The sequence below is a fragment of the Paramisgurnus dabryanus genome, chromosome 22 (genome assembly GCF_030506205.2).
Source record: "Paramisgurnus dabryanus chromosome 22, PD_genome_1.1, whole genome shotgun sequence".
In the NCBI taxonomy this organism is placed as follows: Eukaryota; Metazoa; Chordata; class Actinopteri; order Cypriniformes; family Cobitidae; genus Paramisgurnus; species Paramisgurnus dabryanus.
Genome location: NC_133358.1, coordinates 21988605 through 22006415, shown reverse-complemented (window position 1 = coordinate 22006415; position 17811 = coordinate 21988605). Strand labels below are relative to the sequence as shown.

General features: G+C 36.9%; 2 protein-coding genes across 3 annotated transcripts in view; both read left to right on the top strand.

Moving 5' to 3' along the window:
* Positions 1–17811, top strand: part of pign (phosphatidylinositol glycan anchor biosynthesis, class N) — a 277518-nt gene that overhangs the window by 19346 nt on the left and 240361 nt on the right. The window contains exons 27-29 of one of the 2 annotated variants that reach the window (XR_012335666.1): positions 3269–3311; positions 3402–3454; positions 3694–4635. Coding sequence is in view for 1 of the 2 variants with exons in the window: in XM_065258256.1 (XP_065114328.1) it covers positions 3269–3311; positions 3402–3454; positions 3694–3817 (220 nt within the window). In the remaining variant the exon portion in view is untranslated. Of the gene's footprint in view, positions 1–3268; positions 3312–3401; positions 3455–3693; positions 4770–17811 lie in introns of those variants that run through there. The other variant, XM_065258256.1, reaches the window with a different exon arrangement.
* The window catches only part of gpr141 (G protein-coupled receptor 141), a 24315-nt gene continuing 10330 nt past the window's right edge, over positions 3827–17811 (top strand). Inside the window, exons 1-2 of the mRNA XM_065258257.2 lie at positions 3827–3859; positions 5116–5196. The gene's annotated coding sequence lies outside the window, so the exon portion shown is untranslated. The remainder of the gene's footprint in view (positions 3860–5115; positions 5197–17811) is intronic.

Below are 17811 nucleotides of genomic sequence, written 5' to 3'. Positions count from 1 at the left end.
TTTTTATCTACGGAGTTTCAAAGGACGATAAACGAGGCATAAGGGTCTTATCTAGCAAAACGATTGTCATTTTTGACAAGAAAAATACAATATATGCTCTTTTAAACCACAACTTCTCGTTTAGATCTGGTCGTGATGCGCCAGCGTGACCCCACGCAATACGTCATGACGTCAAGAGGTCACAGAGGACGAACGCGAAACTCCGCTACAGTGTTTACGAGTGTGGAGAAAGAGGACCATTCCTACGTTGTTGTATGTCAACTGATACTAATTAATGTCTTTGTGTCAGTTTATTGTTTACAATGGTCCGCAAATGTGCGTTTTATATATGTAACACGTGACCTCCCTACGTCACTACACATTTACGTTAGGTCACGCTGGACCGGACCTAGACGAAAAGTTGTGGTTTAAAAGAGCATTTTATTTTTCTTGTCAAAAATGACAATCGTTTCGCTAGATGAGACCCTTATGCCTCGTTTGGGATCATTTATAGTCCTTTGAAACTCCGTTGAAAAAAACTGTAAAGTGTTGAGTTAAGTATTAAATGTTGGGCTCTATTAAACTCCATTAAAATGAGAGAAATCCTGCAATGTTTTCCTAAAAAAACATAATTTCTTCTCGACTGAACAAAGAAAGACATCAACATTTTGGATGACATGGTGGTGAGTAAATTATCTGGATTTTTCTTTTAAGAAAATGGAATATTCCTTTAAGTCTATTAGCTACACGTGTGGTAATGGCGAAGACCCCAACTCATATATATTAGCAGGCTACTTCAAAATAGAGTAAATATTATGGATAGGAAATTACATATGACATTTGGATTATCATGTCAGGATAAAGAGAAAACAACTTTTGTTTTCTCGAGATCATGAGAAAATTAAGTCGTGATCACGAGAAAACAACTTTCGCACACTTTCGCAGCATAATTTCGCAGATTTCCATGCGCAAAATATACAGGGCTTGCATGATTTCATATTCCCCGCATTTTTGTAGCAAAAATCACATATATCTTAGCAGAAAGTTGAAACATTTTGCATTTACCTCACACAAGTGCAGACATGTCCCCTTATGCCATGGGAACGTTATGAAGTGACGTGATTATGTCACGTAAACATCATTGAAAAGCTGCAAAAGCTGAAAAAAGTTTTTGCAAGTTCCTGCAGTTTTTGCAAGTTCCCGCAATTTCATTGCATAAAATTGCATATAAATCTCCTGCATATTCCATTGCATTTTTTGAGAAAATGTGCCGCAAGATCATGAATTTTTGCCCGCAACAATCACAAAAAACTTAAAATCTTCAGATTTCAGATTTTTAAATAGTTGTATCTCGACCAAATATTGTGCTAAACAACTCATACATCACCTTATTTATTCAGATGATGTACATCTAAAAAAATTACCCTTATGAATGGTTTTGTGGTCCAGGGTCACATAATGAATGTCCTTAAAGCGTGATGAAACACTAACCAACACTTATTTTAGATGTTAACAAAGTTAGTTGTGTTGCACATCATAGAAGACAATGTTAGTCTCTGTTAATTTTAACATTAGGAGAAAACTAGTTAATTTTTAGCTTTTTTGTGTTATTTTTGTCTTCCGGGTTTAAACTCCATATCGTGTAAACGTCACAGGCTGTGACGTGGCAAACACGAGAGAGCACAACGCGTCATAACCTGAAAACCACGCCCACCGGTGTCTCATTATTATTTATAAGAGTGCGACTGGCCGCTTGAGGCTGGCTCCAAAAGGGAGTCAATTCCCATAAACCACCATGTTAAAAATGCCCAATTTACAGTGTAAAATAATATGTTATAGCCTGGTACAAAAAGTATTTTTGGTCTGTATAGCTAATTTTGGCTAAATTTTGAATTTTTTTGTATCTAATAAAATAATTTTTTTGCATAACATATGAGTTTGTGCTGTGTTTAATTATTATGTATATATAAATACACACACATTTGTGTATGTATTTAAGAAACATTTACATGTGTATATATATTTATTTATATTTTTATATATTCTAAATTATATATAAATAAAAAAATATATATATAAATGTTTGTGTGTGTGTTTAAATATACATAATAATTACACACATCACAAACTAATATATTATGCAAAAAATTACTTTTATTTTGTATGAGATTAATCTAGATTAATCTATGCCCAGCCCTAGTTTAAATTATAGCAAACCTTAAACTTCTGCATAATTAAGGGCGTGGCCGCTTGAGTGACGGTTGAACAGCCACTGCTGTCACTAGACTCGAGCTAGGTGGGTGTGGTTTCAGCAACCAGCCACCTCAGCTTCACCCATATCCCGCCTCTTTACCCATTTTCGGTTGATTCGCTGTGACGCGCGGCCAAGATGGTGACGGCAGGCAACGCCTACTTTAAGCTTCAAAAACGATCTTCACAAACCAATGGGTGACGTCACGGACACTACGTCCATATTTTTTACAGTCTATGATAATCGCACATGGATACGGTTCTGTTAATAAATTAAATGTGACTGTGCCATTACGCACACACTGTAAATACGTTGGATGATTTTTCCCCCAATGCTGTCAGGACGAGACTCCCCATCAACTGAATTTTTACTTGACCTTTGTTTAAATTTAATATTATGTTCAGTTTAATTATTTCTGTAATACTGCTAATCTTAGTAAATCTTATCTTATATTAGTTGCCCCGCCCAATCATCGCTGTTCTTCTCACAGTGCCCACGCCCATTTAAGTAGCATTTTTCAAAATGATAGTGAGGTAGACTGGAGCTGAAACAGCGGCGTTTCATGACGCTTAAAACTGGCTAATCAAATATATGGGGATACTAGGACTGGTTGTCACACTTTTTAATCCAGTGAAGATTACTTAGGATCGGATAGACCTTTTTAAGACCCCATTCTGACATTTATAAAAAACGTCCATGTAATGAGAACATATTTAACATTTTGGCTATCTTCTATATTTAAACAGTGTGGTTGAGCCCCTTGTGTGAATGTATGCTTGTGTGGTTTTATTATGATTTTGTTTGGAGGATAAACTCACCGAATTTATCGCATGAGCGTTCCGAATGAGATGTGTCAAACCAACATGCAAAACTACTTCTAAAGGAAACGGCTCTGACACAGTATTTGTATATTGGACTTGACTCTTTACTGTGTGATATATTGAGCCTGTTCTTCTCTGTGTATAACTCTGGCTGTATTATTTTATCGTTGCATGAATATACTGCAGCTCTTACCCCTCTGTATTTGTTTTATTGTAGCCTTTTCCTTGTTGTGCTGGTCATCTCAGACTTAATGGCCCTGGTAAGATCATAACAAAAACCTTGTGCTAAAAAACAAACACCAGAAAATCTGTATTTTATTTCACTTTTCATAATGTTTTTATTCTTGCAGCATTTCTTCTTCTTGGTAAAGGATTATGGAAGCTGGCTTGACATAGGCACTAGGTTTGTTAACCTTATGTAGGATGATTTAATAAACAGTCAATCACAAAACAATCACTTTAGCTGGCACAGACACGGTCACATGTTTATTTTTAGTAGTTATCAGTGCACCAAGATCATTTAAAAAGATTCATGCTCACATTTAGTTTGTATTTGTTGAGTGTGAGATTATTATCATTTATCTTTATATCTTTAACCGCTCCGATGAATTGTCTGACTGTGTTTCTTCTTCTTTGTCGCAGTATTAGTCACTATGTCATCGTAATGTCCATGACCATCTTTCTCATGTTACTGAGCATCATGACCCATGTCTTGACCTCCAAGCAAATCTTCATCGGACGGAAAAGAAAGATGCACCTTAGATGACAGCTTGCTCGGACCTCTCATAGTCCTGCTAATCTTTACAAGGTGCAAAACAAATACAATCACACCAAAAGTGTACCAGCACACCAACAGGACAAATGATGCTCATTCTTTCGGTAAAGCCGTTTGCTTGTGTTTCCTAATGTTACACAAGATTTATGACTCGCATTTGGTAAGAGGAAGACTGTGTCTTTTGGGTAAATTTTAAGGTAAAAACAGGGTCAAAAATGCCATTGAAAGTTAACACATTTTAAAACATAAAGGCAGAAAACCCCTTCCTTCATTTTTATTTGGGTATAATTAAATATTCTGTTATAAACACATATTTTATTACATTTATTGTAGTGTTTGACACGAAAGGACGACCTTATTTATTTTATATGGCTATGATATCCTGTACTTATAAACAAGCTCGATAAACATAGAGGAAAAATATTACCTCTAATATTAAAATAAAATTTTGACGCTGTGTACAGGTATTTTTGTTTTGTGACCATGTTCCTGTAGGAAATGCAAATACTGATAAAATGTTTAACCATAAACCTATGCAAAAACAATGCGAGTTGCTTTGGATTAAAGTCCCTGCCAAATGTGTCTCATTAAATGTGGCTTTTGGAAAAAACCACCTGGGTGCAGTTGATATTTCTGTGGTTATCTGTTTCCTTAAAAAATGTGATGGTATTTACCACTACACATTGCACTTGAATGACATGCAGTTCACACCTTTTTTAATTTAAGTTCCAGACCAGTATCCATTATTTTCCACTTCAAACAACGATTAAAACTTATCTGAAAGTGAGACGTGGGTTAAAGAGAAAAAAGTGTGCCCATTGCTGTGTACTGTACTGTGTACTGTATTGACGATTAATGCCAAATGTGTTAAATGTTACTGTTTGGGTGATCAGATGGTTTTTTGTTCAATGTATAATTTTATACTCGTTTATATTAAATTGCTCTCAAACTATTATTTATGCATTTAAAATAAAAAATAGCTTAAATTAAGCAGATGTCATGCCTTTTATTAAGATTAGGAAAACGATATTTAGAAGAAGCACAAAAGAGCAGTCAATTCTGTCATTAACTTCTGTTACCAATGTAAGTTAACAGCTAAAACCGCATGTCCTTTCAGCTAAAAGCAGAATCATACATAAAATAGAGAATAAACAAGTCAATTAAAACCGTTATCTGCAGTATTTAAACCAGAGTGAAATGTGTTATTTGAATGCTGTTTGAGGTTGGCTACCAAACCTAAGTTGTCAGAGCTTAAATCATGTAACGCCTCTTTGCATGCTTTAAAATAGCACTTGCAGACCTGAGTGGAGAGGCAGATGCAGCAGACACAACCACCAAACTTCCTCGTCAAACTTCTGCTTTTTCTCAGGGTATGTAAACTTGCATTCTCTTCGTCATTTTGTTGAGGAAATCTACCATTCTCACTTTTATTCATGGCTTTGAGAAAGAGAGTAAAAATAACGTGTTACTGGTAATACTTTGCAATAAGGATGTATTTGTTAACATGTGCGTACTAGCTAGCGTGACCAAACAATGAGCAATACATTAACACCATTTATAAAGCTTAGTTCATGTTCATTTTAGCATTTGCTAATGTATTTTTAACTGCACCATGAACTAACGCGAACAAATGAGTTGGTATTACCAAACATTAACAACTAAGAATAATAAGTGCTCAAAATCTATAAAGCTCACTGTAGTATTTACTTTAGTGTTTTGTGATATAGTAATTAATAAACTTTATTAATGTATACTACAGTAATGTGTACACTGTAAAAAATGGCTGTGAAATCTACAGTTATTTACTGTAGATTTCACAGTTACATTACTGTATAAGATTTTTACAGTAGAACATTTGAAAGTTTACAGTAAGACCGTAAAAATCACAGTAGTCCAAGCATTACAGTTGAAATCACAGTAATCAAATCATTACTGTAAAAAATCACAATTAAGCCACTATGGTACTGTAAATAGTAAAGTAAACTACTGTAATTTTCCTTTTTTATCATATCTTTCTTTATACCACTTTCACGTGGACGGCCCCAGATTATTGTTGTTCAGAATTCCTTACCGGAATATGATATAAATACTTGATGGTGAGCTTTAAGTAAAAGTGTAATATTAATAAATTAAAATGTGTCATGTAACTTGTACTCTGATGTACCTGCTGCAAGAGCTTTCTATTCCATACAATATATAATTTTTAAAGAATTCACATATAAGATTCCAAGAATATTTTATTTGTGACTGTAAATGGGTGTTTGGGTGTAAAAATGGGTTTTAACAGGGCAATAAAATATTTGATAAGCCTTATCTTAAACTTCTCCAAAGTCTTCCCTGACATGGTCTAACAATATAGGCTTCATAAAAAGCATAATTTTTGAAGATAGCATCCTCAGATTTGAAATGAAGCATGACCATTGGTTATAAATTGCAATAGTATCTTCTAGGGGTGTGACGAAATATGTATCGGGAAATTAATTATGTTACGAGAATTCTCGTGGAGGAGAAATGCTGTCCGTTTCTCAAGGCTGCATCCTTAGGAGGTCGTATTTGTAGACTGCATACGTCATAAAGACTGACTTATTACAGAATATTAACAATTATAAGGTTTTACACTATTGTATTTAGTTAATCATAAATTGTTGTAATATGCGTATGCCTTGCGAATGTAATGCTCAGTTAACTGAAATAAACCAGGCTTGATGACGTATGGAGCCTGCATATGCGACCTCCGGAGGCTGCAGCTTTCTGTTTTCTGTTTGTTGTTTTTATTTTTGAGCATATATATCTCAATATTAATAACATCTGATTCATTTTAAGTATTGAACATGAGCCAAAACTCTAAAGCGTTCTAAGGTTACGTGTCTATTTATAATGACTTTTATTTTGGATAGGCTATGTCATGTGAATTACTTGCCAACATTGGTGCTGTCTGGTTAACTCATAAATACGTATCATTGTTTTTTATATATATTTACAAAAATCTGTAAATTTTTTCTTCGGAAGCAGCCAGCAGGAGAGATAAACGTGCAAGTTTCCAGAGCTGTTTCTGAGCTGCAGGCGAAATCAAAGCGCCGGCGGAGTGGGCGGGGTTTACCCAACCCAGTCTAGAAAGTTCAATCTGTGGGGAAAAAGCGCGAAAGAAGCAACACTTGAATTTCTGACTCGTCGTTAGTGACAGAAAAGCTCCATTAATTCTCAAATTAACGTTTCTTTACACACGGCTTTGTCTTGTAGTTGTATTTACGTTATTTCGTTTTCGTCTTTGTGTTGATTTTTTTCACTTTCTGCCTGAGAGGAATTCAGCGAAAAGGTTTCACTGAGAGCTCAGACGGAGACATTTTCACAGACGTTAATAACAGACTCTTACTCAAATTTACATTTCTTTATACACGGCTTTGTCTTGTGGTTGTAACGTTATTTATTTTGTTTTCGTCTTTGTGTTGATATTTCACTTTTTGCCTGAGAGGAATTCATCGATAACGTTTCAATGAGAGCTCCGACGGAGACGTTTTCACAGCCGTTAACGTTAATATATTTTTCCCACCTCTGCCGGAGTTTCCATCTTGGAATCGCGGATCCTTCACCAACTGCTTATCGAGACTTCCAGAATATCAGTAAGTAAATTTACTATCACTATCAAGTTAAGTTACTAGGAGCCAATTTTTTTAGCTTGCCATAAAAATGAATTACGTAACTTACTCGTGCAAGCACTGTAATTTCACCACAACTTCAATGAACCTTACTGCATTTGTTCGTCATTTGAGCATACACAGAAATCTAGCTAACTTTAGATTTCCATGTGGCGTCGCAAAATGCTTTGCCACTTTCACAAGATGACAGCTAAACCATGACTTAAAAGGAAAATTGATGGAGCGTTGTAATTGATAAGGTTATTGTGGTAACTTACTTAGTTAATTTTTTATGTGTAAACATGCACAAACCTTCGGAGCAAAAAAGGCGCATTTTTGTATTGCTTCATTATAAACAAATTTCAAAAATCTTTTTCTATCCTAGAGATAATATACTGTCAACTTGGTTTCAAGTAACTCTTTTCTGTCACAGGCGAGTACCACTCCCCCAGACGCAGAGGCCCATCTGTCTCTCCCCAATCACTCCAAGGATCATCATGCTCGGTAAGTTTCACATTTAATGTTAACGAATCCTTTGAATGTATAAGGCACAATCAAAGCAACGTTTCTGGAAAATATTAGTGAATGTGTGTTGTGTCATTCTCTGCTATGCACCAGTCAGGAAAAGCATAAGTTAGTCACTTCAAAAAAGTAAGTTAAGTGGAGTAATCTAATCTTTAGTAGCCACCTATAATGTCGTGATTGCTACTTTAGATAGCTTGCTATGCCTGTATCACTCATTGTTATTCTATCACCATATCAGACAGTTACTGCTGCTTAAAGCGATGTGGCGCGCAGCGACACCTTGGTAGCACTTAGCTTAGCCCAGTTCATTCAATGGTACCAAACAGAGATTTGAAAGGAGTAGTTATACGACCAATATGGTGGCACAAAATAAAACATGACGCTTTTCAAAGCGGGTTAAAAAGGGTAACTATAATGTATGGTGGAATAGCATTGTTGAAGTACTTCGACTCGGTGCAGTAAAACTCTCCCTCTCATTATGAGAAGGGGAGCAGATTTTTCAGGCGTGACTTTTTACTGCGCCGAGTCAAAGTACTCCCAAAAGCTATTCCACCATACATTATAGTTACCCTTTTTAACCCGCTTTTAAAAGCGCCACGTTTTATTTTGTGCCACCATATTGGTTGTATAACTACTCGTTTCAAATAGGAAAAATGTTGATGTGTTTGGTCATTTCTAACTTCATCTCTGTTTGGTACCATTAAATGAACTGAGCTAAGCTGAGTGCTATCAAAGTGTCGCCGCGCGCCACAGTGCTTAAGTTCAGGCACTTAGATGATAGAGGTATGTATCAACTCTTCTTAGTTAAGGTAATAACAGCGTATAATATGAAAAAACGATGGAGTATCCCTTTAAAGGATTAGTTCACCTCAAAATGAAAATGTCAGAATAATTTACTCACCACAATGCCTTCCAAGATATCCATGTCTTTCTTTCCTCAGTGGAAGATAAATTAAGTTTTTCTTGGAAAGCATTGCTGGATTTTTCTTCGAATAATAGACGTTGTAATCAACGTTTTGAAGTCCAAATCAATGCAGTTTAAAAGATATTTGAAGTGCTTCAACGGGCTGTGCAGGATCCCAGCTATTAGGGTCTTATCTAGTGAAACGATCAGTCATTTTCTAAAAAAATATGGGAACTACCTCTTCACGGCGAAAGGTCGCGCTTGATGTGTGATCCTGCACAGCCTGTTTAAGCACTTTAATTGTAACCAACGTTTTAAAGTCCAAATCAATGCAGTTTCAAAGATCTTTGAGTCCACTTTTCGAAGAAAAATCCAGAAATGTTTTCCTCAAACTTAAAGGACAAGTTCGGTATTTTAGACTTAAAGCCCTGTTTTCAGATTGTTTATGGTCAAATAGAATGGTTTTGACTGAAATTTCGACATTTTCGGCTGCCCTGAGAATTTTCGCTTGTTTGTGTTTCAGCTCAGACCTCTACAATGGCTTTATAGGTGCACTGGAACAATCCTTCCTAAAATGCATTAAACTTTCGTTTACAAAGACGAGAAACTCACCGAGTGGTCAGGGGTGTTCACTGATATGCTCACACAAAAATCGCGTTAAAAGATGCTTTCCAACAGCTGTTTTAGCATTCGTTGTTAACTTGTGGACCTATTTCCCCAAACGCCTCACACCCGTACATTCTTCCGCTTAGAGCTTGAATAATAAACACTCCAGCCCAGGAGGTGGCGCTAATCCGCCTTTGCCAATTGCAAGAATAGAAACAAAGTTCCCGGCGCGGAGTAATACCATACCTCACAGGACGTCTAATACAGTCAATGGAGTTGGTAAAAACTACGATAAAACCTGTTGGAATGCGTCTTTTGGAGCGATTTTTGTGTGAGCATACCAGTGAACACCCCTGACCACTCGGTGAGTTTCACGTCTTTGTAAACGAAAGTTTAATGCATTTTAGGAAGGATTGTTCCAGTGCACCTATAAAGCCATTGTAGAGGTCTGAGCTGAAACACAAACAAGCGAAAATTCTCAGGGCAGCCGAAAATGTCGAAATTTCAGTCAAAACCATTCTATTTGACCATAAACAATCTGAAAACAGGGCTTTAAGTCTAAAATACCGAACTTGTCCTTTAATTTCTCTTCCACTGAGGAAAGAAAGACATGGATATCTTGGATGACATTGGGGTGAGTAAATTATTAGGACATTTCAGGGCTCTAGACTAACTTTTTGCACTGGTTGCACTGGTGCGCCTAACATTTTTTCTTAGGTGCACCAGCACAAAAGTTAGGTGCACCCTAATTTTTGACGGCATCGAATTTATAGTTCACCCAAAAATGAAAATTCTGTCATAATTTACTCACTCTCATGTTGTTACAAACCTGTATAAATGTCTTTGTTCTGGTGAACATGAATGAAAATATTTTGAGGAATGTTTGTAACCAAACCATTCATGAGCCCCATTCACTTCCATAGTATTATTTTTTCATAGAAGTGAATGGGGCTCATGCTTGGTAGGCTCATTTTAGGCTCAAGATTCGATTCAGAATCGGTTTTCGATTCAAAAACGATTCACAGTATGTAAATGTAGTTTACTTTTTCCTATGTGACTGATTGTAGTAGATTTACAATTTTAAAGAAAATAAACACAACAAATTAAATGTAGTTTGATATTACTTTATGTCTTTATCCAAAAATAAAAACTGATATGAAGCAATTAGATAACCCCTTTTATCAATCTCTATTAAATACAATAATATAGCATATTAATGATAGACAGTGCAGGTCTATAGATTATAAATGTGACTGGTGTTATAAATGTTATTATTTCTATTAGATAGAGCAGAAGCAGGAAAAGTGCCTCTCTTTCTATTTCTCTTGCCGATTAAAAAAAAAGCTAAATCCACTCATTATTTCAGATTCAAAAGTCTACTTGCTGTCCCAGTGACAGGGGACTTTACATTACAGCTTTGCACTTTGTAAATCTTGAGTCATCTTGAGCTTTGCTCGTTCATTGCAATAGGTTTTAGAAAATATATGGTTTATTAATAATAATAGAAAAGAGCCAGTTATCGCCATAGAAACCGCAGGCACGCTGAAACTTCACGCGAGCTTTAGCGCGGTAGTGCTCACGGCCACTCTCCGTTTGACTCGGGTTTTACACACAATATTAATCAGCCTCGGGACCCGGAGTAATTAACTATGACTGACCCGGACCCGACTGACCATTTCAAATACAAACCCGAAACCATATGGGCCGCGGGTGCTCCGTGAAGTCCTCTAATGGTAAAACTTTGCTCAAGTTCAGAAACATGAAGGATACAATGTGACACGAGCTTGTTCGCGTCGCATGATCTCGCATCCCAATTCATTGAGAAACAGAGCACGTGAACGCACACCGAACTCATTATGTCGCACACAAAATGTCATTATTAAAGAGTGTCATCATCACGGAAAAACAAAAAAGACAAAATTTGATGCCAGATATACTTGGGCACTTGTTAACCTGGGCAGCGCTGCACAGCAATGTGTGGGAAACACTGTGACAAGAGTGTGCAGGCGTCAGTGTGACTTCGACGCACCATCTATGGGAATACTGAGATAAACTAATTTCAGGACAATAGTAACACGGCGTTAAAATATATATATATATATATATGAATCGATTTTTGGAATTCTATGAATCGATTCTGAATCGGCAATGCTTGAATCGCGATTCAAATGTGAATCAATTTTTTTGCACACCCCTAGAAAACAGCGGTCCTGACTCCTGGCTTTTTTCTATAAATTTGGCGCACGGCACGCGACATTGCTGTTCGGGGTTACGCTCAAATAATTTTCTTCAAAAGAATTATGCTCTGGCTCCGACTCGATTGTAAGAGGCTCATTACCTAATTCCGTCTTCGGGTTCGGACCTGATGTGACGGGAGGTTGATGTCAGAGCATTGGTTATGATCTTCGGACGGATCAGGCATTAACTTAACGTTCTTAACGAAAAAGTTATTAATCGTTCTTTTCCCTCTTCTCTTATCATCCGCGGCTACATCCACTCCACATGTTTATCTGACGGACTCACCTCTCTCTCTCTCTCTCTCTCTCTCTCTCTCTCTCTCTCTCTCTCTCTCTCTCTCTCTCTCTCTCTCTCTCTCTCTCTCTCTCTCTCTCTCTCTCTCTCTCTCTCTCTCTCTCTCTCTCTCTCTCTCTCTCTCTGACTGGAGCGCACACGCATTTTTAAACGTACACACACGTAGATCTGGACCATGGCTTTTTCCCTCGAACTCCTGGTTGCACCAGTGCGACCTGATATTTTTTTAAGTCGCACCATTGAGAAATTAAGTCGCATGTGCGACCAAATTGGTCGCACTCTAGAGCCCTGCATTTTCATTTTGAGGTGAACTAATCTTTTAATGCACTGCTTCAAAGATGTGTGTGCTCCCTGCCCTGTTATTAACAGTAATTTATGTGGAGAAAATCTTTTATAGAATCTATTTCTATGGAATATAATTTTTGTGATGACTGTCTTTACTAAGGAGAGACAATCCTGAGTGCAAAAAAATGGATGCTGTCGATCGAGGGAATCCCACTTGGTGCTCACATGGCGTACTTCACCACTGCCTTGGCCGCTCTCTTCGCTTGTTACTATGTATTCAACCTAGAGTATCAGGTGGAAGGCAGCACAACACTGGAGTTTGTTCAGAGGTATTTTTTTTATCTTAAATAGTTTGATTGCAGTGAAAAAAGCAAATTGACAATTGAAAAGCTGTTCAAAATTATCTTCTTCTTTTAAAGGACAAGTTCGGTATTTTACACTTTGTGTAAGATGTTTTCAGATTGTTTATGATGAAATAGAACGGTTTTGACTGAAATTTCGACTGCTGCCCCGAGAATTTTCGGGTGTTTGTTGTTTCACCTCCCACCTCTATAATGTGTGTATAGGTGCACAGGAACAATCCTTCCTAAAATGCATTAAACTTTCGTTTACAAAGACGTGAAACTCACCGAGTGGTCAGGGGTGTTCACTGATATGCTCACACAAAAATCGCTGCAAAAGATGCTTTCCTACAGGTGTTTTAGCATTCGTTGTAAACTTGTGGACCTATTTTTCCAAACCCCTCACACCCCCGTACATTTTTCCGCTGAGAGCTTAAATAATAAACACTCCAGCCCAGTTGGTGGCGATAATCCGCCTTTGCCAATTGCAAGAATACAAAGTTCCCGGCGCAGAGTAATATCGTATCTCACACCACATCTAATACAAGTCAATGGAGTTGGACAAAACTACGATAAAACCTGTTGGAATGCGTCTTTTGCAGCGATTTTTGTGTGCCCATATCAGTGAACACCCCTGACCACTCGGTGAGTTTCACGTCTTTGTAAATGAAAGTTTAATGCATTTTAGGAAGGATTGTTCCTGTGCACCTATATAGCCATTATAGAGGTGGGAGGTGATACAAGAAACACCTGAAAATTCTCGGACCAGCATCATATGTCGAAATTTCAGTCAAAACCGTTCTATTTCATCATAAACAATCTGAAAACAGGGCTTTAAAGGAATAGTCTACTCATTTTCAATATTAAAATATGTTATTACCTTAACTAAGAACTGTTGAATCATCCCTCTATCATCTGTGTGTGTGCACGTAAGCGCTGGAGCGCGCTGCGACGCTACGATAGCATTTAGCTTAGCCCCATTCATTCAATGCTGCCATTTAGAGATAAAGTTAGAAGTGACCAAACACATCAACGTTTTTCCTATTTAAGACGAGTAGTTATACGAGCAAGTTTGGTGGTACAAAATAAAACGTAGCGCTTTTCTAAGCGGATTTAAAAGAGGAACTATATTTTATGGCGTAATAGCACTTTTGGGAGTACTTCGACTCTCTCTTCTCACTCTCATAATGGGAGAGGGAGGGTGTTACTGTGCCAAGTCGAAGTACTCCCAAAAGTGCTATTACGCCATAAAATATAGTTACTCTTTTAAATCCGCTTAGAAAAGCGCTATGTTTTATTTTGTACCACCAAACTTGCTCGTATAACTACTCGTCTTAAATAGGAAAAACGTTGATGTGTTTGGTCACTTCTAACTTTATCTCTAAATGGCAGCATTGAATGAATGGGGCTAAGCTAAATGCTATCGTAGCGTCGCAGCGCGCTCCAGCGCTTACGTGCACACACACAGATGATAGAGGGATGATTCAACAGTTCTTAGTAAAGGTAATAACATATTTTAATATTGAAAATGAGTAGACTATTCCTTTAAGTGTAAAATACCGAACTTGTCCTTTAAAATTAGGGCTGTGAACCGACACTGGTCTCACGGTTCGGTTTGATTGTGATTACCATGTCATCGATTACATTCGATTCGATATTACAATGCATCGCTATGCACCGCATTCTCAATTTTAGATTTTTCTTCAAAAGTGATGTGTGTGCTTGCCTGTTCCAACAGTGACATTCCAGTTGGAAAAGGAAAATCTGTCATATTTTGGATAAAAATAATTGGACTAAAATTATTTAGGAGCACAGTGCGCGAGTGACAGGCTGTTCTCAATATAATGAACAACAGCGCGATGAAGCGAAGCATACCATTGATTTCACATGGAAAGCATGCAAGAGGACGGGGGCGCAATGTTTCACATGGAAAGCAAGGAAGAGGAAGGGTCGCGATGTGACAATAAAATGATGACGTAACTTTATTTAAATTAGAGTGACGATTCACAACCAATAAGCCAATCACTGAAATAGTGTGGGAATGTGTGGGAACTGCTGGATTTTAAGTGAGAGAGTAAAGTGACTCCTCCCAACAGTGCTAAAAATGTTATAGGCAGATATGATGACGCTACTGCAGCACGCATCAAGACAGATGAGCGATCTATTCATCAAGCCAACGCGCAAACTGTCGCATATGAAGTGAAAGTAAGTCATAGAAAGTAAGTCATGACCCACGGTTCGGCTTGCATACGATTCACGGATTAATACACAAATTTATATAGGGAAAGTTTATCATTTGCACGTGTTTCAAAGGTTTGCAAATGTTAGCATTCAAGTGATTTTAAATAATTTAACCGCAAAAAGTGAGCAGCTTTCTGTACACACATGTGGTTGAATGTGTCCGGTCCAGCTCCAGTCAGACGTGATCAACCCTATGCCATTCAAAGATCAGGTGCCTCATTTATAAAGCATGCAGTTCCCACGCAAAGGTCTCGGCCTCGATACCACATTTTCTAAAGTACTCGTACTCGTTAAAAGTCCCCCGATACCTGGAATCGATACCACGGTCTGAGAAATGTCTATGTTTGAGCGGCGTGTAAGGGGTTAACAGAGGTGTAAAGTACTCGAGTAAATGTACTTCGTTACTGTACTTAAGTATTTTTTGGGCTACTTTGTACTTGTACTGAGTATAAAAAATATAGGCAACTTTTACTCTCTATTCAATTACATTTTTGATTGGGTATTTGTACTCTTTACTCCACTACATTTGAAATGACACTTAACGTTACTCGCTACATTGTTTATTCGTCAAATAAAAACGAGACGAAAGTGTCAGAGGGTGATGATGGATAGAATCTGTGGTCGCGAGGTTACACGCACACACACACAACTTAATTTGGCGCTGCGCAGAGCAATCGTAGAAATCAAAGTACTGCGAGAGCGAATCAAATGCATATGGAGAAGTCTGGTCTCGCGGTACTTTGATGTCAAACGCTGAATAGCTTGCGTTGAGCCACCGTAGCGGGACATCTGCGTGCTGCGTATGTCATAAACTGTAGAGAAAAGTTCGCGTCTGGTCTGAGAGAAGAGATAAAGAGCAAACATATGGATGCATATCACATTTGCTTCAGTCAAGGGACCCTTTGTTAAACTTGTGATGCTACAATCAAAACAAAAGTGATGCGCGAGGAGGGTCATCCCGCAACTCAAAGGCAAGCACAAATGTTTATATACTCTGATGCTACCTTATCAGCTAACCTAAGCTGGTACATAACTTGATATAACTTACTATATAAGCCAAAATAAACCAGCGAGGTCCTGTACTGATTGCCCAGGTAACTTAAGTACATTATAAGATTGATAATAAGTTAATTTCACTGTCCTCACATTTAATCAAGTATGCATTTACTGTAAAGAGGGATGCATGACGGAAGAAATGTAGTGCACTTGTGAGATAGTGGTGTTACGTACTACATGTGTTTACAATTAATCTTTCAAATGAACAACTTCACGTTTTTAATATGCATTATCATATTTCTGTTAGTGTAATTTTAGTTTACTGGAATTTTTTAAATATTAAAATGATATCTTTTTTAGGATAGGCCTATATAAGAATATTTGTTAACACTTTACAATAAGGTTCATTAGTTAACAGTAGTTAATGTATTAACCAACTTGAACAAACCATGAGCAATACATTTGTTACATTATTTCTTCATCTTTGTTAATGTTAGTTAATAAAAATGTAAGCTTTAATTGTTTGTTTATGTTAGTTCAGAGTGCATTAACTAATGTTAACAAGATTTAAATAAAGTATTAGTAATTGTTGAAATTAACATGAACAAAGATGAATAAATGCTGTATAAGTGCAGTTCATTATTAGTTCATGTTAACTAATGTAGCTAACTAATGTTAACTAATGAACCCCACTGTAAATTGTTACCATATATTTATATCACAAAGTTAGGTTATATATTTTTCAGCATGGCACATTCAAGTACACAATGACACTAGACAAAAACTAAATGGGTTTAAATTAAATGTAATTTAGATTTCTAGACTAAAATCTCATGGTATTTAGTTGAATAAAATTGGACTAAAACTAAATCAATTCAGATGACAAAAACTTAATTAAATTTTAGTCAAAAGACTGTGACTATGTTTAATCTGTGTTTGTTCTGCCAGGTCAAAATTTTGAGGTGTTTGATTTCTTTTCTATATTAGGAAATAAAACCTCATAAATAAACTTTCTTAGTTTTCACTGCCCAGACCTACAATGTCTCTTTGTGTTGAGGACTAGCGCATCTTTGAGCCAACATTCAGTACGAGTAAAAATACTTGAGTACTTTTAAATTGGGTTACTTTAATACTTTTACTCAAGTCGTATTTAAATTGGTGACTTGTAACTTGTAGTGGAGTAATTTTTACAGTAAGGAATTTGTACTTTTACTCAAGTATGGCTTTCAGCTACTCTTTACACCTCTGGGGGTTAATGCCTCTTGTGTTGTCCAAAGAGGCAGAGTTTACAACAATCTGGAAAACTAGTCCTTTGTTTTTTAGTTAAATTATATGATTAAAGCTGTTACCTGTAAATTTAAATCATGTTTTTTTTATTAAAGCGGAAGTCCACCCTAAAACAACATTATGCTCCAACACTATATTTCATGCCATATATGTAGTTGATTGTGCTGCCATCAAATGTACTAACTCCATATAAAAAATTAAAGCTTTTAACTGCTACAGTAACGGTGATTTGACGCGTCATCAAATCACCGGAAGAAAAATGCACGACTACATTAATTCTGAATGTTCTAAATGGGGGCGGGTCTTGAGGCGAGATGATTGACAGTAGATGATAACGTTTTTGATTGACAGCTGCACAGGAGCTAACGTTAGCTTGCTTTGCTCGTGTATATAATAACAACAACATGATAAAAACTTTCTACGTAGTATGTTTACCGTAGTTACACAAAACAAGCAACAACTAAGCCAAATGATGTTTTAGATATTTTAACAATTTTAAATTACCTGAGTCCGCGGAAAAACTGGGCTGAAAACAGTACTCAAAATCTTCCTGACGAAAGTGCTGGCTGCATATTCAAAGTAGTGTAGTGGTGGGTCAGCTGAGGGTCGCGTTGATGTCAACAATAAAAACTC